Source organism: Equus asinus, chromosome X (assembly GCF_041296235.1).
Source record: "Equus asinus isolate D_3611 breed Donkey chromosome X, EquAss-T2T_v2, whole genome shotgun sequence".
NCBI classification, from domain to species: Eukaryota; Metazoa; Chordata; class Mammalia; order Perissodactyla; family Equidae; genus Equus; species Equus asinus.
Window position 1 is genome coordinate 41,920,255 of NC_091820.1, and position 24,000 is coordinate 41,944,254.

Below are 24,000 nucleotides of genomic sequence, written 5' to 3' on the forward strand. Positions count from 1 at the left end.
AAGACTAAGCTGAGCAAGTATTATCCTTGACATGTAACTTCCAAATATGTACTGGTGAAACACGACTATATTACTCTTAAATGTCAGACAACTTAGAAAATAAGACTGTGTCAGTAAGATAAACCAGAACTGGTTAAGAAACATTTAGGCATAGCTTTAGCATTCTCATAATCTTTGTTTCTGGGTAGTTGGCTTGCAATTTTTATTTGCAAAAATGTTTGTCTTTAGTTCTTTCAAAAATATCAGTGGTTAAACATCCTAAGCAGCACTTAGACAAGCACTCTTGCTCCTTAACTAAAATAGATTTGTAATTATCTCCTTTTGAAATTATAAATAAGAGATGATTGCTGCCAGTAGATATTCAATATTTACCAAATTATTAACTAATTGAATAAAATATCTCCATGCTTTCAAGCCCCGAACTGTTTCTAGGAGGACAGCATACTCCAAAACTATCTGAAAAAGAGTACTTGATTAATGCAATCAGCACAGCATTTCACCCGATAGGATTATAAACTCCCTTTAGTCATATATATAACTTCATTTATAGCACTCTCTATGCTCTTCACTAAAGCTTCCTGGAAAATTCCTAGAAAGAACAGCATGATAAAGTGAGAATATGTGCCAGATGCAAGCGAGGTACCATTATTATAAAATGAAACACTATTCTTAATTAGAAGTGACTTGTTAATGCTAACATAGCTTGCTATATTTTACTAGTTATATGGAATTTGCAGATTCCCCCGACCCAATCATGTCATGCAAGCAGAAAAGCATGAGATTTAAAAATTGCCTAACATTAAAAATAAGCCTCTTAATTTATTTGCATTCTAAAATAGAGCCCTTCATCTGAATCTTTTTTCCATATAAAACACTACTAAGTGATGTACAGGATTTGTTAAGCCCATATAACATTCCTTTTAAAATCTTAAGTTCCATCACTATTTGTTTTCTACTATTATACTACGTTTTGGCAGCAATTGTTTATTGGTTTGTCATTGCAGTAATTGCAACTTAACAATAAACCAGTCTGACATTTTAGATCTTGAAGATACATACCATATATATTTCTTTAAAAATAATCATACTTTTGTAAGCAATACTTTACAGTAGACACCTCAAAAATCTACCATAGATGTGAAACTTAAAACGAGAAAAATTTAAGTTCTAAATCTTTATACATATATATCCAGATTTCTATATATATTATATATACATACATAAGTATATATAAAATATATATAATCAGATTTGAAAAATGAACAAAAACTGGGCACTGTACATAAAGTCTTTTTAAAACTCAAACAATAGAAAACTCTTTAAACATTAAACAATTTTAATAAAAGTTTCTGTACAATGCTAAGCAGTTTTATTTACACATAGAAAATGTAATAGGAGTAGTGTTTGAAATTACAGAACTCCTTAAAATTCAATGGCAGGTAAATCTGGAAAAAATAACAGCATTCCATTCACAAATATTTTCAAGCAATAAATATGTATTTATAAATAGTGTAAATTTACATCAAGATTAGAAACAAAAATCACAAATCTGAAGTTTATTCCTTAGTCTATGTGCAATCCATTATCTTTGTGACTTGGCTGTTAATTTTTTTAAACATTTTATTTAGGAACCAAAAGTGTAATAACCGTCATGGTTTTAAAACAAGACAGAAAAACATAAAAGCAGTAAAAAAGTTCCTTACCTAACTTTTCACATTAAAAAAAAGTTGACCAAAGAAAGACTTAAAATTGCTAACTACCTTACAAAGAAATGACCAGCTAGGCTAGTATTTTTTTCCAAGGAAAATTCTGAAGGGGGAAAAGATAGATGAAAACAAATTCATCAGCCCAGAAATACAGAAATATAAAAGAGGTTGTCTTCAAGTCAGTAGTCTGTATGATGTTGCCAGTTTTGTCAGATATATACAAAACGTGGAAATTATTATTTTTTTTTCTGAAGTATAGCTGATCAGCTTTGTGAGAGTCCTGGAGTAGGAGCAGTGCTCTCCCCTGTCCAGTTGGTTGACACTCCGCACTTGGAAGGTTGCATAGACACAGTTTTCAGCCAGCAGCCTTACGAGATAGCTACAAAAATCGGTGGTGCAGAACTGGGTTACTTCCTGAATAGCAGAAAAGGTCTCACTTAATGTCCATGGAACAATATCAAGATGAGGAGGATGGTAATGGAGGAGCCTGAAAATAAAAGTAAGGTATGTTACTTTGGTACTCAAATTGTTAACAGCATTCCCTAGCTCAAGGCTACAAACATAGTCTGCTTATGAAGGTAGGAGAAATAATTCTTCAAGAAAGTTCAACAGCCAGCTACACAATGTCAAAGTACAACCTTCCTTACCGTCTCTCATCTGGCCAATTTTCCTAAGAGTCTGAGACCATGACCCTACTCAGTGCACCCACATTTGTCTGTACTTCTACTCTTAGAATGTTATCAGGTTGATCATTTTTTAGATTGCATAAAACGAAAAAAAAGGCTTGTGGAAAATAATTTAACAAATCAATTACAAATTCATTAGTGACTGGCTTAAGGATCTATCTCAACTAGATAATATATTCTGGTTTACATATTCCAGATAATTTTCTTCTTCTTCAAGCAATCTTGAAGACCATTCAAGTTAAAATATCAGGAGCTAAATTTCAAAAATTCAGTTTCTGATCACATATGTAAGAGAAAAGTATTGGAAGAAATCAAAAATTCATAAATTAAGTCTGTGTTTCTATTCACAAAACCATTAATGTGCTAAAGTGCTTCCCCCTAAACATATGCTGTTTAAAATAAAAGACTGAGTAATTTATAAGTACACTTGAATTTCATAAGGTGATATAACATACCCGGAAGTTAAGCTCCATCAAATATTCCCATGAGGTTAATACTTCTGGCAAGGACAAAATTTTAAATAAATTAGCTCTAAAAGCAGAAGTATATTTGAATGCACACACTGATTCATTTTGTGTACACTAATAACCTATGTACACAAATGTTTTATCAACTAAGATCAAATGACATAAAAGATATGATAGTCTTCTAAAAGTACACAAAGATTTTAAAATGTAATTATTGTGACATTATTTAGGCTAGTCTTACCCAGGAAGAAAAGGGAAAGTGCCAATTCCATAGGAATAAATACTTGGAAGTCGAGGAGAGGGGGAAATGATATGACTATTTCCTAATTCAATATCTAATGAGCCAAAAGAAAATTTAAATATTTCATTACCTCCCACTTATCAGGTGGCAGAACAAACACTGCTGCTTCCCTATCCAGCTAACCATGTACTCACATGTTGATTTCACTTACTAATGTAAATTGGTCATAGACTTGCATCAGGTCCTCCATTTTGTACTGTTCTAGCACCACAAAATTTTCCAGGTTTCCACTTGTTTTTCGTGCACAATCTTGGCAATGCACTATGTAGGTCTTTCGAGAATTGCTCTCATTAGTGACAAAAAGCAGATCAAAAACCTCCACCTATTTTATACAAGAGGAAAAGCATTGAATAGAGACAGTGGTTATTTATTTACTGTGCTGCTTTAGTATAATAACAGAATTCTACTTTACATGAAATTGTGGACAGTGATCTCTGTTAAGAGCAGGTACTAAGACAAACATGACTGTGTTGGAGAATCTTTAATAGACCAGGTTTATTTTGCACCCAACCCAAAGACATGGGTGGCAATGTGTATTTAGGGGAGTGACCTAAGGGAATGATACACTCATTACAACCACTGGCAAAAGCCTAATTCAAAAGTTTGATAAAGGTCAGCCTGTTTCTGTTTTAAATCCAAAACATTAATACACAATCAGATAAAAGTGTGATCATTATTTTCCTTTTAATTCTCTATGATAGTACTCATCACAGGGCACTACATACGGATTTTTGTCTTACCCCATAGACTAAGCTCCTCAAAGATGAAGACTATGTTTTACTCATCTTTGTATCTACAGAGCATATCACAGTGCTTAGTCCTTAGCCAAACCTCAAAACACACTTGTTGAATGAATATAATCTATGATTATTTTATAGATGAGGAAACTGACAGGTAAGCGACAGTGAGTGAGTGTTCAGCTGTCAGCTCATGTTAAGGAGTATGAGTACAAACAAAAAGTGCATTCATGAGTATAGCACGATTTTAAAAATAATGTATCTTATACAGAAAGATTGATGAGCTGCTAAGATTCAGGCAGGATAAGTAACAACACTGTGGAATAGGAGTCATTCTCAAATACTGGAAAGCTTATATATTCATTTTTCTAAGGTATAACACTTCTAACTAGAATCTACCTGATCTCCCAATGACTTATTTTGGCCAGGTTATACAACATTAAAATAGTCAATGAATTCAATCATTTCAAATAAAAGTCAATGTCAGAATTACAAAATTTCAAGGTTTGGAATGGATCATCAATATCCCTGGCTTTGGCATATCCTTGAATTTGTTCAGTGACAGAAAACTCGTTTGACTTCATGTCTTCTTTGAACAGTTATGTTGATTAAAATCCCAGAGTTCACCATGTTTTCCATTACTATCAATGGGCAACAACATGAACTCATGATCTGAGCTAGAAAATTTGTGAGCATTCTTCAATCTGTCCCTTACTTCTGCCACTTAATGAGTTGTCTTGTGGATTTCACCTTCTAAATATTTTTGAAATCTTCTCCTTCTTTTGTATTTCCACTGCCAGGTTCTAGTCTAGGCCTAAAGATAACAACTCTTACTTAGACTACAATAGCTTCCTATCTCCATCCTCTCCAATCATTTTCCTCTCTACAACACATATCCAACTTGGTTGCCTACTCAAAAACTTTTGATGGCTTCAATGACCTCTGAATAAATATCAAACTCCTTTCTGCAAGCTTCCTATCACCTAGACTTGTAAGTAGAATTTGCATAGTCTGTTTTCCAGCCACAGTGGGCTACTTCCCTTTTCTGAATAAATCACTCCATTTCCCATGTTGTTCCTATAGCTCATAATAACATTCATTCTACCTCCAATTCTCATCATTTTTTAAAGCCTAGTGAAGCCATACTCATTCTTCAAGGACGGACTCAAATGTTAATACTTTTGTGAACTCTTTATGTCAATACTAGAAGGGAAAATTAGGTTATTTCCCCCCCAGTGTTATCATAACAGTTAGTAAGACCAACTTTGCATTCATGACAGTCTCATGTACATTACAATTAACTGTTTATAATTTGTCTTTTCCACAAAAATATAAGCTTCTTCAGAGCAGGTACCACTTCTTCTTTGTTTCCGTATCTCTTGCAAGCTGTGGCCCCAAGAGAAGACTGACCACTGTATTGTGAATTGCACCAAAGAAGACTGAACAGTGGTCTATACCTGGAGCTATACCGAACTACACCCAGTTTATTGGCATCTGTTTATGTCTGGATTGTTTAAAATCCAAGACTAAATCTTTTGATGATTATCATTTGTTAAATGTCGAACAGATAAATGATTCTGTAATAGATACTTCTAGAGTTAATACATAGTGAAACAGTATATCATCAGATTAAGTTTTAATATAATAGCTAAGTAACAAGAAAATAAGATTGAATACAATGTCAATTTCAGTAAAATACATTACATAAAAGTATAAATACATTTTAAAAAATAACTAAAGAGAAATGAAAAGTAGAGAGGTAAGAGGCTTTACAAAACAACTGTGGATAAGAACAGTTACTTACCTCACAAATGCTACAATAATGTGCTGGTTCTTCTTTTGCCCGCCCATGCCATATAATCTCTTTTCCTGCAGCAATGAGAGCTTCCCTCAATGTCTGACATTGCTTCAGAGTTCTCAGAAGACAGTACCTATTGTGGGGGAAAAATTATTTGTGACCAGCAACTGAATATTGAATATTTTTAGCATAAAAGATATACCACTAGAAAAAATGCCAAGAGACTCAGTTCTATTATCTGTGACTTCATCATTTTTCTTTCATCAATTTCTCAGATATTCTCAGATTTAAAAAATAAGGCCAAAGCTCAGCAGGTCTGACGATAACAGTATTAGATCTTTTAAAGTTGAGGATAACTGATATCTGAATATCAAAATATAATGAACTTAATATACAAAACCTGACTCCTTGCTTAAATATAAGTTGCTAATTTTGGCTCTTATTTGGGCAAGTCTATTAACCTCTTTGGGAGTCAATGTCCTCATCCTTGAAATAAGGGATCTAAATTCCAAATCTGAACAGCTATGATTCTAGTAAGGCAGAAAGGCACATTATTTCTATCAACACTACCTAGATACTCATAAACAGCATCATCTATATAGTTGCTCTGGAAACTTTTGAGTCTATAAGAAGAAAACCATTTATGAATTTAGTTACTGAACAACACAAAATTGGTTTTGCTACAGTGCTAAAGAAGGAAAAAAAGACATTTAATTCCTCTTTTAACTTGAAGATCATATGGTAGAATCTTCCATTTACAATAACACAATCAAACTTTTCTTATAGTTTATACCTTTTCTAAACACATAGTTATGATGCTAACAATACAGGGAATTCCTACAATTTGTGCTGATTTTCCTAGTTTGCTGTCATTAGTTTGAAGTGTCTGCTAATTTCTCTTACTCTCCTGTGAATCTTAGTGGCTCAGGCTCTCCATTTGAACAGAAAGGTTGGACTAGATGATCTCTAAGGCACTTTTCAGCTCTAAAATTTGGAGAGAACGAAAATAGCCTAAAGAAAAGGAAACGGGCTTAGCACCTGAGTATTGTTTGAAAGCAAAGGTCTTGCTGTCTATTCATTGCCTAGGACAGTGCCCAGCATATAGTAGATGCTCGATAAACATTTGATTACTAAACAACTAAAATTTAAAGTATAAGTAATAGCACATTTAATTTCTCTTAAACTATATTTCCTTACTATTTTATAAGTTGCTAGGTTAAAGCTTTGTTACTTATCAGAACCCAGGTAGATTAAGCCAGGTAAAAAGATGATTAAAAAAATATATAAAACTTAACTTATTTAACAAACATAATATCAACTTTACATTTGTAAGACAAATCCCTTAAGTATCATACTCAAGGAATTTGTCTCTCAGCTTGGCTTCAGCAATTCTTGTGTTTAACTTACTTAGAAACAAAATAATGCTTTAGACTATGGTTCCAAGTCAAAGCTAGGACAGCTTATGTGTGTGAGGTGTGCCAGGTGAGGTAGCAAGTAAAAATTCAGACCATGGCAAAAAGAGAGAGATCATAATTCAGACTACGCTGCTAGCTCTTGAACAGTACCTGCTCCTCTCTTTTCTCTTCTCTGTGTCCCATACAATTCACCTCTGAAGGCACTGATCTTACTGAACAAGTATTCCAAGCAGGGCTTCAAAATAAGGTCTCTTTGACATGAAAATAATGCCTAACACTCTGCAGGTAGCTTTGGAAGATTTGCAGACTCCACTATGCTCCCATGTGGGAAAATAAACAAAAATAATGAAACAATACAATAAAAATAAACAATAAAAAATAAGAACCAGACAGAAGGCATGGTATTAGGTACTTGATACATATTATGCCATTTATGCCTCTTAGCAACCCTGTGAGGAGGCACTATTATCTCCGTCTTATAAAATGAGAAAACTAGGGCTCAGTGAAGCTAAATTTGTCTGACGTCATAAAGCAATTTTTAAGTGGTTGGACTAGGGGTTTGTAAAAGCAGAAAATCTCAAGGTTCCCCTCACTATCTCTCACACTGTACTCTCTTCTTTCTGGTCTCTTTTTATGTCTTCTTACCCATCCTCCTCTTCTCTTTTAAAGATGAGATTCTTGGGGTTCAGTCACAACAGTTTTTGGTTTTCGTCCCCCCCGCCAAAACAGAGCCTTGGTTCTATGGAGTATTATTCCACTCAGCAAATGAATTTTCATCTCCAATGCTACTGACTACTCTGCCAGTCAGATTGTAGTTTATAATTTATAGGTTAATTTGGTAGTTTCATCTAAAAAAGGGCAATATATACTACTTTCCTGCAAACAATAAATGGTTAGAGCTAAGGGTTGCTAAATATAAAATACTAAGTCATGAGTATTCTGTTTCCGGAATCACAGCTCCAGAATTTTTATTTTGTGAGATACTGGAATCTTAGAAAACCGACAGCTCTATTAATCTGATCTGACAACGAATAACCAGATTGTGGTTTCCCCCTTGCCCTTATGTTTTTCCCCTAACATTAAAATCTTTTGCTCTTTCCCATTTTCAAAAGGTAGCAGTTGGAACAGAAGGAGAACTGAGAGAGACAGAGGCTCTTCTGCAGTCCACAACAATGAACAGATCCTAAAGGAAGGCTCTTAGTCAATCAAACGCTAGGGAAAAACAAATAGAAAATAAAGAGATTTAGGGAAAGGATCCTAGGGAAGACAGAAAATATTCAAGATGATGTAACAACAATCCCTTCTGCTTTGATTAATCTCAGACTTTGATTTTATATGAGGACAATGTGCAAGTGTACTGAAGAGCTAAAAAATAAGTCAAAATCATGATTGTCATTTCCTCCTATTTCAGTTTTGCTGAATTTTAATAAATTTACCTCACAGTAATTAAAAATTCAATTTGTTAAAAACAAAAAAATATATCACTAGCAAAAAGTATAAAAATGTAGAAGGTAAAATGCATTTATTAAAAATAGCATCTTCTAAGAACAGGGTCAGAAATTATCTCAGGAGCTAGACAAGTAGGGAATTCTTTGACTTTTAAGGATCAGTCTGGTTTCAGAAACCAAGCCCTGTTTTTAACTGTTTGGATGAAAGACTACACAAAAAGGCAACTCTGGTTTGGAAGAAAACCACGAGGAAGAGGCTGATTGAGGGCTTGGTGTATTTGAGGTTATACAGTAGAATCTAATCCAACCAAAAACCCACCTGCAAAGATGAAATCTAAAGAGGGATGGAATTTTAGAGAATGACATCAAATAGGAGATAAAAATGAAAATATACTTAAAATATTAGAATAAGAAAACTGAAGACAATAATATGAGGACAAAGGATCATGTATAATATATTCATAAATCAATGCATTAGGCAAAAGATAAATAGACACAGTATGCCATGGATGCTAAAAGGAGGGAGAGCTCATCTTCAGGTGAGGGGAGGTGGAAATCACAGTTTTCATAAAGAAGTTGTCAATTTAGACGTGAGCAGGAAGGAGAAGTGGGAGGAAAGCACCTTCTAAGCAGAAGATATGCCATGAGCAAAGATAGTGTGGGGACTATTTAGGGAGCAAACAACTGTTCTCACAAGATTTTAATCTTAGGACGAGGTTTCTAGGGCAGGAGAAGAAAGGAATGAAGGCACAGCGATACCATATTATGTCAAAGCTAAGACAACACTGGGGATTACTCTGACATTCTGGGGGCAATTTGACTAAGTTTCCAAAGTAAGTTCCCAAATATCAGTGTGGAGACAGATGAAGCATGGGTTAACTTGATATGGCACTTTTAAAGTCTTTACAGTAACAACCTCAGCCACTAAGAAGGAGATAGTGTACAAATTAAAGTATACCAAGAGGTGCCTTGTCTTTGCCCACCTCTCTTACTGAAAGAGCCATGCAAGAAAAGTGAGTTAACATGTGAGCCCTCGAAACACACTTGCCACGTGTCACTCCAGGGTTTTGTTCCCCTAGGACAACAGTGAGTGTCTGAAGGTCAGTTAAGACATCCAACAGTTTCATTTAAACCAACCACATGGCTGAAATTCAAGGTCTCAGTCAATGATAAAATGAGTATCTTAAACATTTTAAACTCTCCAATGGAAAAAACAAGCATGAAAGCAAATATATGTTAACCACGAGAATGCAGAGTTTTAGAATTTTTATATCAATATTATCACAAAGCATTGTATATTTGACCCAACGGTGTATTAGAAGACCTCCCAGGACAACAGCACTAGGATCTATGCTAACTATGGACTGGTCTTTGTGGCTATACCCTCTTAGTCAATTATTAGACCAACTGGCTATGATCAAAGAGCTGTAGAACACCTCATTTATGCATTATCAAAGGTAAAGGGAATTAATACATTAACAGTTTGCTTTAATTTACATTTAAAACCTCTGTGCTTGTGATAAAAGTGTATATTATGTAGATAGGGTAATAATCTATAATATGTGTGAAAGAAAAGGGAAAACAAAAATATTGTTTAGTTCTAAAAGAGATTTAATCTAATCTAGGGTGTCCCTAACTTGTCTGATTGTAGGATTCATCTAGGCCACTGTGAAAGAGATTCTCAGGGTTTTTCCTGTAGAGCCTTGCATTTACTTGTCAGGAACAGAGTCTAGAAATTTATTTTAATAAGAGTCTCAGGTGTTTCTTATGATCTGGCAAGTAAAAAAAGGCAAACCTCTTACTGCGTAAGTGATAAAAATGGAAACAATGTCTAAAATTTGTAATAATATTTTCCAATAGATACTAGTATGATACTAACTTCACAAATGATGTTTTTATGATGAGAGCCTTAAGAGACCACAGAGAGAAAGCTGCAGGGTAGGTAAGAGCACAGATTCTGGAGCTAGACTGCCTAGGTTCAAATCCTAGCTCCACACATACTTACTCTCTGTGCCTCAAGCTCCTCAACTGTAAAGATGGGACACCTAATTTATAGTGCTATTATGAGGATTACATATATTACATAAAATGCTTAGATTAGTGCCTGGCAGTGATCAGTATCTTAAATCATGTTAAAATAATTACATAATTACTAAAGTTTTTTTTTAAATTTGAAACAATTGTGCGATGAGTGCCAACTGAAAGTACAATAGTTACACCAAAAAGAACATAAAACAGATTATCTAAAAGGTGTTTAATCCAGATTCCATTAGGTCAGGATTTCTCAACCTTGGCACTATTGTTATCTTGAGCTGGATAATTCTTTATTGTAGGGGACTATCCTGTGCATTGTAGATGTTTAGCAGTATCCCTAGCTTCTACCCACGAAATATCAGTAGCACCCCTCACATTCAAGTCATGTCCCGAGGAAGGAGGCAAGGGGAGGCAAAACTGCACACAGTTGAGAATCACTGCACTAGGTCCATAAATATTAACTTAAAAAAACAGAAGGTAATTGAGGTTCCTATAATTAATATTAACAACAGCTTCATTTACTGAGTGTTTATCTACACTAAGACCTACATAATACTCATAAGTCATATTAGAAAGATATAATTATTACCCCCATTTTTCAGAAAAAGAAACAAAGACTAATAGGTTTAGTAATTTGCCCATGGTCCCCCAGCCAGTAAATGGAGAAGCCAAGACTTGAAGGCAGATTGGACTCCAAACAACTACACAGTGCTGTCCTACCTGTAATATTTCGCTGTGATATTAAAAAGCACAGAGTCTAATACTTGGGAAAATTAAAAAAGAAAGGCAAATAACGAACACATAACAATCACACATACGCAAAAGGCACAGAGAAAGCACATAAAACATTAATATTGTGCATATAAAATGGTACATTTAAAAACGGAAATATAAAACAGTGCTTTATAAGATGGTCAAAAGAATGACAAAATGATAGGACAAGAAATTAAGTTTGTGGGGAGTGGTTTTCCATGGACTTGGTAGCTGAAATTTTAGAAAACTTATTTTCAACTACTGGCTTCTGCGTCGTTAGTATTTTTAGAATTTTGTAAATTACCTGACAGATTACAGGGAGGTAGACAAGAGAATGTGTATTCTGAAAATTAACTTTCTACTCCTCAGCATACTATCTGATGTGCTGCTCCTAAATCTAAGACTTCCCAATAGTGAACTTTTCAGAGGAAAATGGGCTCTTTGGCATTCTGTTTTTGACATTTTAAAAATGCACTGAACTTATTATCATGATGATTTAAGTGGAACTCATGAAGTAGTCGGTGAAGAAACCAGTTTCCAATGTATCAGAAACATACTATCACTACATTAAATTGCTAATAGTCCAACATAATTGTGACAATTTATACTATATTTGTTGGAGTTGGTCTTATCTACCACTGAGATTAAACCATTCAACTGCATCTAAAAGAATCTCTATTTATTTCGAAAGCCTGCTAACCACAGGGAAATCTAATCAGAGCTAACAGTTTCCAGAGCTCACTTGCTACACTATCATCTGGTTCCTTTCCAGTCCTGTTAAAAGGAATACTTCAAAGCAAAGCAATGAACATATGAGTCATACGAAAGTGAAGTGAAAAAGAGCCTTAGCACTATACAGGGAGAAAACACAGGCCAAAGCAACGTATCTCAAGTATCTGAAAATGGGAATTATCAATTTGCAAAGCATGAGAGTGTTCTCTTAGCTCTTGATCGACTAGTTTAAAATTAAAACCAAATGGCAAAAACTGTATACTTTTTTCATGAAGATGGATAAAAAGCAGCAATAATCTCCCAACCCTCAATTTTAAGTTTTAAAGTGCCTATTTAGTAAAACTTCATTCACTCAGGACCCACTAATGAAAATATCTATGACACAGTTTATACTCAAGTGGGACAGGGGTTTACCAAACATCATCAATAGTTCTTCTACAAAAGGTATAACCCAAATAAAATTATGGAAAACATATTCAGAATGTGGAACTCTGTATGACACACAGTTCTGCCCTCTTCAAAATAAAAATCATGAAAAAGACTCTCATAGATTTAAAAGACACTAAAGGCACAATGACTACATACTGAATTCAATGTGAACCTTGATTACATCTAGATTGGTGGTAGTGGAGTGAAGTAAGAGTTTAAAAAGATATTTTTTGGTAGCTGGGGAAATTTAAATGTAGACTGCATATTGGCTGATTACTACTGATTTTCACATTTCTTACATCTGGTAAATGGTACTGTGGTTATGTGAGAATGTCCTTATTCTTAAGAGATGCAGGTTGAAGTAGTTGGGGTGACATGTCATAATGTCTGCAAATTACTTTCGCATATGGCCCAGACAAAAAAGTGTGTGCACATGTGTACGTATATAGAGACTGCTAAGTAAATGTATTTGTATAGTATTATTGCATTATTCTTTCAACTTTTTTTGTGATTTAAAAAATTTCAAAATAAAAAGTCTGAGGAAAAAGTATAAACAATTTGGGGGGCATGCAGCAATGTTATACGCAAATTTTATATATTTTAAAGGAGAATAAGATATTAACACAGAAAAATTGTCATAGTTCAATGAATTAAAGGAAGAGATCAGTAGCCTTACGTTTATAGTCTTCCTTAACTCATTTCTTTGTGTGGGCACTGCCTTACTTTAAAAATACCTAATGGTTCAAAAAGCTCAACAGCTAACACCTCAGCAAGGACTACGATCAGCCAGCTGAGAGCTCCAAGTGTGTATCTTAGATTTCTTTTGTAAGTAATACAACCATGTATCCATCTGGCTACTTAATAGAGATGCCCACTTAAACATTGCAGGAGGAATTCAGGTTCTACGTGTTTAAAGTCAGCCAAGCTGGTAATCATCACTCTCCACACCGAACCCATTTCCCCCTTTCTTCCTTTACTCCCAGTTTCATCAACAAGCAGAAATGTCCCACTGCACAGCCCAAGCCAAAGCCCCAGCAATAGATTCCCCTCTCACCTCCACCACCCAATCAATCATCAAGTGTAGTCTACTTTGGTCTCTCTTTTTGTCTGAACTGTAGCAACTACCTTCTAATTTATGCCTCTAAATCTTCTGCCCTCCATTTAATGCTTCAACTTGCTGCCAAGTGATCTAACACGCAAATTTGATCATTATTAAAAAGATTAAAAATTCTCAAGGCTTCACGTCAGCAGCTGTTGCCAATGCAAAGTCTACTTGAAATTTTTAGCAACAAAGTTTAAATCTATACTCTTCAGCTAATATGAATGAACAAGTAAGGGCTTAAACCCAAGAGACACTTGAAATTTTAGTCTAAAAAAGGAGAAACTAAATTTGCTTGCAATATACGGAGTATGTGGGAAGAAGTTTATATTCATTTAAACAGTTAAAGGAAACTAAAAAGAGAAAGTTATTCACCAAGCTTCCACTAAAATTTTCCTAAGGAGTTAGGCTGTGAACTTTTCAAGTCAAGTTCACTGAATTATGAAATGAAAGAAGTAACGAAGATAATGACTATTCTTCTGACTCATGCCAATGTAGGAGGTATTTGGAGGAATGTGAAGTAAAGTATGAAGATTAGTGTATTTCAGTAAAATAACTAGAATGTAGAAATGGAAAGAGACTTACAAAATGACTTACTCAGTAAAGGACTTTATGGAATTGCAGGGCTCTAAAGACCCAACTTGAACTTGAAAGTGCAAAGAAACAAAAACAAAAAAACCACAAGAGTGATGCTGACTTGTGTGAATAACTACAGGTAATTCATTCTCAAAATGATAATGAGGGATTAGTAGATGACAATGAGATAACACCATTTCCCATTATTAAATCACTCAGTGCAAATACAGGTTCATAATCTCTTCTTATAATCCCACAAATTTTTCATAAATTTTGCATGCACTCATTTGGTGTTGAAACGTGACCTGGGGTTTTTTAGCTTTCACTTAGCTCATGAGAGCGACTGTTTCTATGTTTTACTGCAGAAATATTCATGTTTGATTCCAGGATACTGCCAGGACAGACCTGCTGGGAGGGTAAAATATATTATAAATGCACTCTATTACCTTTTTAAATGCAGAGAATTCTGAATACCAAAACACATTTGGCCTAAGGGGTTTAGAATAGGGAACTATGGAGCTGTAGTACTACTTCTGAGAAGCCTTTCCTGAATATTCCCCTCAGAAGTGTCTTCTTCTCTGCCCCTCAACTGTTTTTGTTTGTCTGTTTACCAATATCTCCATCATTAGAGCAAAGATCACGTATTTTAATGTTTTCACTAAATTTCTCCATTTATTTTAAGCAGCCTGAGAAGTAATGAAATCCTTTTGTCACCTAGCACAATACCTGAGCACCAACTCAGTTCACAATAAATATTAAATAAATATGAAAGAATGAAGAGAACTGAGAAGAGCTGAGTGAGTGAGTGGACAAGAAGGCACAAGGTAAATTTTGCTTACATTCTTTTTGATTGGGCAAACTTCGCCCTCAACTATGAAGACTTAAAAATCATACATTGTAGATTCATAGTATTTAAGAACTAAAAACAATAATTCAGGGAGAAAGTTAAGGAAGAGGACTAGGTTTATATATCTTCTCCATTGCACTTCTTTAGTCTAGCTGATATGTTTTCTTTTAAAATAGCCTACAATTCATATGCTCAATGTATATTGGATTAATGCTTTATTTAAAGAAGGGAGGAGGTGTAAAAATTGCTGTTCATATTAAAGATGGTTTAAAATACCAAATAGAGTGGCAAAAATAAATAGAAAATTCAAGTATACAACTAAAGGCAGCAGCAGGAGAAATGGCTCATAAGGTAAGTGGGGGTCAGATTTGAGGTACAAATGGGGACTTCAAAGAATGTTTATGTGTGTGCCTTTCTATGCTTAGAATAGTTGGCGGCTGGTGACCTGAGCAAGAGAAGTAACAGGGGCATAGTGAAGGTGGAAAGCCAAACTGCTATGGATGGTGGAGTGAACAGGAGATGAAGAACATGACTCAAAGCAGAGGGAAGGAATGGCAAGGGAGAACTATTTCTTAAGACTTGGTACAGCTCAATAGCCAGAACAAACCCATGCCACTTCTTTTGCTGGCAATATACTAGATTTGAGGACCAAACCAATGACGTTGTTATAACAATTTTACAGGAAAACTGAGTTTGTGGAAGAAGACCCCCTTCTCTATTTCTGTAACAATACATTCTCTATGCTCTCTTCTGACCTTCATCTAGTTGGCCTATTTGCTTTTCTTAAATAGAAGTGTTCCCCCAAGTTCTGTCCCCAATTCCTCCCTTCCTCTTCCTTTCAAGGTAATCACAAACTGCTAGGAAGAACACTCCCTAGGTCCAGTCAGCTCTGACTTTGTTCTCTGGAGTTCTGCATTTCATACAGCTTCCGCTAAACAACTCTATCCAACTATTTTACTGGCTCCTCAAACTTGCCACAGCCCCAAAATGAAGCCCTGTGCCACAAATACATACAAGTGGCTTTTACATAAGACAGATAGATATGGGCTTAAATTCTGGCTCTAACCAACTGAGTGACCTTGGGATGCTGAGAGGTATAACTGAGATACAGACTGGGAAGCACTTTACTCACTGCTTGGCTAAGTACCAAGCTCAATTTATTAACTAGCATTATTACTAAACCATCTACAAGCCAGACTTGAAAACCCAGACTTGAATTCATTCCTTTCTTTTATCATCCAGAAACTTATTCTATTTATTTAAATGCTAGAAAGCTCTTTATGCAACGCAAATCAGATCATATTAGTTAAAAACGCACCAAAAGCTCTCCAACAGAATAGACTTAAGTTTGGTACACAATGCATGATCTGTCACTAAGAACTTTTACAACTACATCTCTTCTACTACCCATCACACACATTGTGCTCAAGCCAGAATGTACCACCAATCGTTGTCAACGTACATACAGCAGAGTTGTATCATATATACATTTAAGCTCATACAAATAACAGTAGAGAAGGAAGTCAGGAGGGAAGGCAAAGGAGGTAGGTGTTGAGGAGAGAATAAGAGCAGGAGGAAGAGAAGATAACTTGAAGTGAGTATGTATTTGCTGTTCCTCTAGGCTGTCGGAGTTCCCCTCAGCCTCTCACAGTGTAAGCAGCTTACCATGCTGAGGATGATTTTAGCAGTTAGTATAACAAAGCCTTTCCACATAAGCCAACTATTTTGCCTGGTGCTCAACTGAAGAAAAGGAATTTATTCCCTCAGTGGAGGAAAATGTGACCGTGCTGGACTGAAGGAGTCATGGTATGGATACAGTAGTCTCCCCTTATGCATGGTTTCAGTTACCAGTGGTCAACCATGGTGTGGAAGCAGATGATTCTCCTTCTGACGTATCATATCTGACGTATCATCAGAAGGTCAATAGTAGCCTAATGCTAAGTCACAATGCCTACATCATCCACCTCACTTGATCTCCTCATGTAGACATTTTATCATCTCACATCATCACAAGAAGAAGAGTGAGTACAGTACAATATTTTGAAAGAGAGACCACATTCACATAACTTTTATTACAGTATACTGTTATAATCGCTATATTTTATTATCAGATATTGTTAAACTCTCACCTGTTCCTAATTTATAAATTAAACTTTATCATAGGTAGGTATGTATAGGGAAAAACATAACATATATAACGTCTGGTACTATTGGTGGTTTCAGGCATCCACTGGGGGTCTCTGAACATATTCCCCGTGAATAAGGGGGGACACTACTGTACTAGTATTTTATGGATGAACTGAGGTATCTTTCTGATGGTGCGAGAGATTGGTCTAAGCTGGCTTTAGGTGCTATTCCTCTTTCCTCTCCATCTCCACATCTTCATCCTTCACACAAAATATCTGCCTCCCAGAATACAGACTTTTCTGACTCTGTAGGGCTAGAAAGAATCCAATGGATCTGTCATTGTATTTCTTTTAGTCTGTTTGTTTATATGCACTAACTTTTACTTCAAGACAGGACCTAGACCAGACACATATACACACACACACACACCCCCTCTCAGTGCCTCGCCCAGAGCCTTGTATACAGTCAGCAAATATTCATTAAATGAAATGGAGCAATGTTGGCTGGAGAAAAGTACATTTTTAGCAATAGCTGAATGTATGTTAAAAAGGAAGTTTATAAAGCAAGGTCTAGGGATCTGGATTTATGGTTAACATTTTCAATTGGCAGGATGACAAAAAGCTTATTAATCACATCTCATGATAACTCAAGCTGGGAGCAGAATTCTTAATATAATAAGGAATACAATCAAGATTCAAATGATTGGACATTTTGTAGTGCAGAGTAAAAATGGAGTAAAGGAAGCATGTAATTAGATTTAGGTTAAAAAAATATGTAAGGAAAGTATGAGAAACAACTGTATCACCAGTAATTTTAAGTGGAAAAATGTCCAAATTGTGTGTATACACTTTCAAAACAAGACAACTTTATAACAAAGACAATGCAAGTGTCAATACTCAACATTTCAAATACTAAGAGGGACAATGATAAGCTAGAAGGAGTCTAGAAGGATGGCAAGGATGATGGGGGCAAGAGGGCATGGAAAAGATGACAAAGGTAAGAGATGTTTAAATTAATGAAGACCACGTAGGAAGAACAGAATGCAACAATCTTTCCTTGATTCCTTTTTCCTTCTTACCCCACCACCCAATCTATGAGCTTTAGCTCCACCACAGTTCCTAGTTTGATCCCTCTCCACTCCCATGGGTAAAAGTCTGCCCAGGTTGGTCTGTCCTATTGCAACTGCCTCCTAACTGGCCCCCACTTCTAACTTTGCCCTTTGAAATCCACTGTCTACAAAGCAACCAGATTTATTTCTTAAAGTTTAAATGAGAATCTATCCCTTTCCTGCTTAAAATCCTCTAATGGTAACCCCTAACACCCAGAGTTAATATATAAACTTCTTACCATGTCCTAAAAATCCACGCCCAATCTGGTTCCTGTTCACTGCATTGAGTTTATTGCTACCCCTCTTTCTTTCTCTCATGCTGCTGTAGTCACACTGGCCTTTTTGTCCTATAAACATGCCAAAGTTGTTCCTAATTTAGCCTGTGCTCATTCCTGGAGTCTGAAACGTTCTACCCCTAGAACACTGCACGGTCGATTCTATCTCATTATTCAAGTCTAAGGCACAAAACGCATCTTCTCAGGCATCTCCTCTGAGATTTTAGAAAAAGCAACACTCCTACCTCCCCCACAACCCAAATATTATCTATTTTATCTTATTCATATTATTATCAGTAATTTATTTATCTGTCTGGAGATCTTTCTGTCTTGTTCCATTAGAATTTGAGTCCTCCGAGGACAGGAATTTTAACTTACACACTGCTATGTCTACCATCAGTGCTTAGAACAGTGTTTGGCATAGAGTTGGTTCTGAAACACTTGTTTAATGAGATTTACTCTACATAAATCCCAAATATATTTAGGGAATTGGGGACTAAACGACAGGTAGATTTTAGGCCAATTTGTAAAGAACTTTCAAGAATTATAGTGAAGTAATGAGAATGTTCAAGAAGTTGCTGGATGGCCACAAATTATGGATGTTATAGAAGGGATTACTGTATTAAGTAGTTTTGACTAAATGACCTTTAAAATCCTTTCCAATTATAAAATCCAAATCTATCCAAAATTTAATGAGTCACTTTCAGTCTATATAGTTGTTAGAGAAAAGGTTTCTATACTGTACCAGCCCTTTACCTTTAGGTGATCTGCATTAGTCTCTAGTTTACGCCTACTTTCAACTTACATCTTCAGTGACTTCAGACAATCTTTTTTCCACAAAAGTAACCCTGAGCTTGCTTTTCAGAGCAAAGTACCATTCTGAGATTTAATAGGAAAAATGGATAGACAATCCCTCACACCTCACTACCAATTACATTTATAGAGTATGGTACCTAAGATCCAACTTTTTAAAGGATTTATACATTGGTTTTTGTTACCTTTTGTTTCCCCCCACGACTTCTGCCCAGGACTAGATAAAACAGTGCAGTTGATAAAGGACTGTATCATAAGATAATCCATAGGCATGTTACCTTGGCCACACAATTTTTGTTGAATAAAATTTTGGATTTAGGTTGGAAGTCATTTTAATAAGCCAAGATTACTTTCAAAAGACAGTATTTTTGAAAACAACACATGCTGACCAAATTAATACAGCTACAGGAGAAAAACTTAATGTAAGCACTATTTTAAGAAAGATGAAGACAAACTTACTTTATCAGTGAGTATAAAGCAGTGTATTCCAAAAGGAGTTTTTGAGGAGATCAAAAGATACTGGTCAAACAAATAAGTTTGGGAAATACAATATATTATAACCCTTCTGTCCCATTCACAAAACACACTAACACTTATAGTCTCTAAAACATTGTGCAAGAAAAAAAAATAAAAGACTTGTTAAACTTCATCTAATCTATCATTTCCCATATTTCTTTGACCAAAATTCCCCACCTTTTGGGGATAGGGGTAGTAGTGACAGAAAACATAGTTTAGGGAAACACTGCTATATAGCACTGTTTGAAAATATTATTTCCAAATAGATTTAGAAAATAGCTAGGATAGAGACTCTGACAATAAATGAGAAGCTTACTAGGATATATATACGTAGTCAAATAACTTGTCTTAGGTGTTTAAAGCAGCTAAGAAAAGGGACAATTATAAGATGGATGATTTAATTAAAATAATCCAAATAAATGGACATTTAAGCCAAATTCCTATATTAGATGCCAACTTCTCTGTACCAGCAACTATTCTGTGATGCTATTCTCTCCCCCTGATACTAAGGGTAGTCTTTCAATATTAAAACTAAAGTTCTCCTAGGAATCAGGTGGTTCAGAGGGTAGTGGGGAAGGACAGGTTTGTGAATCTACTGGTTTAGAATCATTTGGGCCTTTGTTCCTCTTTGTACCATAGTGTACTGACTATTTGGAATGGAAAAATACTTTTAACATGTTGATTCTCATATTACACTTTGCTAGATTTATGGACCATTTGGTTTTAATGTCAACATGATTCTATGAGGGGAAAAAAGTATTGAATAATTAACACTCCCCAAAAAGAGAGGGACTACAGCAGTTTTAGAAAGCACTTACTTAATCATTTCAAAAAGCTTTGGATCTGAGACCTTGATATTTCGTGCCATATTCCAGGAAAGATGAACCATGGGTACTATTGACTTCACACTTTGCAATTTGTTCCATTCGTACCGTTCCACTGCCAATTTATACTGGCAGGCTAGGAAAAAAAAAACAGTTATAAAGCAACCCAAAGTACCAAATGATATGAAGATAACCATTATCACCCTCTCAGGTGATATCAACACCAATTCTGAAAACCTCAAAACATTACAGAAATAATTTTTATGTTTTTTTTTATAATTATGGTAATAATAACAGTAGCGATCATGTAGAGTGCTTACTATAAACTATGTGCCAGGCATTGTGCTGAGCTACTTTTTACACATTATCTCATTTAATCTTTACCATCACCTTATTACCTTTATTATTTTCATTATACAGATGAAGAAATTGAGGCCCAGAGAGGTTAAATAACTTGCCCAAAGTTGCAAGAGCCAGGTCCTGGTCCTAATCCAGGTCTTTCTGGCTCCAAAGGCCATATTCTTAATTTTAAGTATCTACTGCCTGAAGGCAGGCATAATTCAAACAGATTTTGACATAAAAGGGCTGTTCATATACTAGATAAAAAGAAAAATTTGAAAGAATGAATAACCACTCTATTTGCTTTCTCCCATAAAGGGTTTCCTTTATAAAACAAAACCAAGCACTCTAAAAATTATTAAAAGTATATCTTCCTTGTATATAAAGACAAATTTCTGATCTGCTGAGACCTATGGTCTTGGATTTCTATTTGTTAACTTGAATTTAATTTCCTGTACTACAAATTAAAATTTCATGAAGACACTCTTCTTCCAATTTTTAGTTAGTTATATTTCAAGAAAAAAAGAACAGACCTATCAGATACAACCCTTTACAAATCAAACTTTGTTTTTTAGCATATTCTTTAAAATACCTGTAAGTGGACCAACATTCCAAGCAATGTTGTTGCACCAGCCAATAGCCTGAACCCAATGAACAGTGCCTGCATTTATCCACACCAAGTCTCCAGGTCGCTGAATAAACCTATACACTGGAACATTTGCTTCATAAAGATCTTCAAGGTTGGGCCACCAAGAACCCATTAGGAAATTCAAATTATTTCTGAAATAAGAAAAAATAACGCAAACGGATCAAGTATTTTAATAAGCTCCTTATTTATAAGACTGGAAGACAATGTCAAAAGTCTTTAAAATATGCTCATTCATTGCACTGAAACAATTGCTTGTACAATAAGAACTGCTATATGTTTAGTGAGTGAAGTTAATTATAGTTAAGTATTGGATGACTTATCCAAAGATCAGTATTACTACCTGAAGTTGATTTTTCAAAGATACATATGAAACGCAAAGCTACTTTTAAGTAACACTTATATAACGTTAACTTTTCATTTCATGTCACTAAAACCTATTATGATTGAACCCTTCTCCCTGGAGTACCTAGAAATCTCTAAAAGGTAGAGCTGGCATCAAGTCATTTAAATCCATAAACAGGAACACTATGGCAGATATAAGTACTAGGAACTTAAATTTCTGAGAGAAAGTAGAAAACAGAAATGGTCTCTACTGCTGTTTTGAATCCAAACAGGAAAGGGCGACAGAATGTCAGTCTCCGCGTAGTTTTGATGACTGATTGACTAAAACTATACAGTTGAAAAAAAACTTTATCAAAAATGAACAAACATACCAGATGTACAAATAACCATGATCACCACAACAACCAACAACATTCTTTGGAAATAATCTACATATTACTACGCTTTTACTTTAAAATCCAGTTTCTTCTTATTCTACTTCATCATCATATGATATGAAGTATTCCTACAAAAGAGTTTTATAAAATTCACTTAACTACTTTAGATTTCACATTTTAGGGAAGGAAGAACCTGTAGAGTGGAAAAGTTCCTTTCCTTAAGATCCAAGAAACAGCCTTCATTTGATTTCTGTGTCTTGTGCTAAAGGATATGATCAACTATACCTTGAAATTATTTTCATTGGTTTAAATTTAATTTTTTGTCTAAATCAAGGGTGGGCAAACTATGGCCCGTGGGCGAAATCTAGCCCACTGCCTATTTTTGTAAATAAAATTTTTATTATAACACAGCCATGCCCATTCATTCACATACCATATATGACTCCTTATATGCCTCAATGACACAGTTGTGACAGAGACCATATGACCTGCAAAGCCTAAAATATTTATCATCTGGCTTTTTATGGAAAAAGCTTGCCAACCTCAATCTAGATGTAATCCTAGTCTTATTTTTTTCCTTAAAAAAAAATGTAAGGCTGCTCTTCAAAGTCTAGAATACACTGCCAATAGTAGCCTAACTGCAAGGGAATACGGATTGGCTTATTGTTTGTGATAAGACTAAGTAGATACAGTCCAGGAAAACTTGCCTTAAAGCAAAATATGGTTATACAAACACAAATCCTAGCCCTACATCACCCAGGTGTTACCATCATAAAATTGGAGAAAACTTTCTATCCAAAAGCAAGCAAACAATCAAGTAAGCAAGACCACCAAATAATCAAAAACTAAGTCAAAAAATATCAAACTTACAACAAAGGCATTTTATCATACATTCAAATTAATGGTTATTTCAAGACAGATATTATTTAAAGTTATAAGACAAACTACAGACATGGTCAATATCAGTCAATATCAAAAGCAACAATCTTTATGTGAATCAAAATTACACCGAAATGGTGAAGTAACAAGTCCTATCTCCACAACTTAGTTAAATTTACCTAATCCTTCCTACTAACTTAATATTTTTATTATCCCAAAGTTCAAGCTTTTCAGACATCATCTGCCTATTATAATTATCTTTGTTCTCAGGTTACCTCTCCATTCAGATAGAAAAGAAAACTAAATCCTAAAAATAGTCAATCCCTACTCAGAAATAATGAACAAGAATCACTGTACTGTAGCTGCAATAATATACTATCTCAAAGTTTAAGAATAAAAATCTTTCTGTAGCACAACAGAGATTTCCTACATGACACCATTCTTTGTCTGCTACTATCAGACTGCTCGTCCATAAAAGTAAGGACAGATTCAAGTACTTCGGCTTATTCCACTGGAGCATTTGAAACTTTAAAATTCCACACCTTTGGCTTTTTTACATTGAAGGAAACCTATATGTTAAATAGCAAAGACAATAAAAGGTGACTATCTTTTGCTTCTATATAAGGAAATTTTGGATTAATATGGGATTTTTTCGGAACTGTTTTTACACTTCTTACTACAGCAAAGATTCTTTAACCCACAATAAAAAAATTGTAAGCATGT

The 24,000-nt window shown here is 35.0% G+C and overlaps 1 protein-coding gene across 23 annotated transcripts in view; it reads right to left on the minus strand.

The window, feature by feature from the left end:
• Positions 1-1,313: 1,313 nt before the first annotated feature.
• Positions 1,314-24,000, minus strand: part of KDM6A (lysine demethylase 6A) — a 213,771-nt gene continuing 191,084 nt past the window's right edge. For 16 of the 23 annotated variants that reach the window (XM_044763083.2, XM_044763082.2, XM_044763081.2 and 13 more), the window contains 5 exons: positions 21,623-21,810; positions 20,686-20,827; positions 5,702-5,828; positions 3,312-3,482; positions 1,316-2,193 (listed from right to left, as the gene is read on the minus strand). In XM_044763083.2, coding sequence (XP_044619018.1) covers positions 2,164-2,193; positions 3,312-3,482; positions 5,702-5,828; positions 20,686-20,827; positions 21,623-21,810 — 658 coding nt within the window. In that variant the 3' untranslated portion in view covers positions 1,316-2,163. Of the gene's footprint in view, positions 2,194-2,847; positions 2,892-3,311; positions 3,483-5,701; positions 5,829-6,598; positions 6,707-20,685; positions 20,828-21,622; positions 21,811-24,000 lie in introns of all 23 variants that reach the window. The other 7 variants (XM_070501720.1, XM_070501717.1, XM_070501719.1 and 4 more) reach the window with 2 other exon arrangements.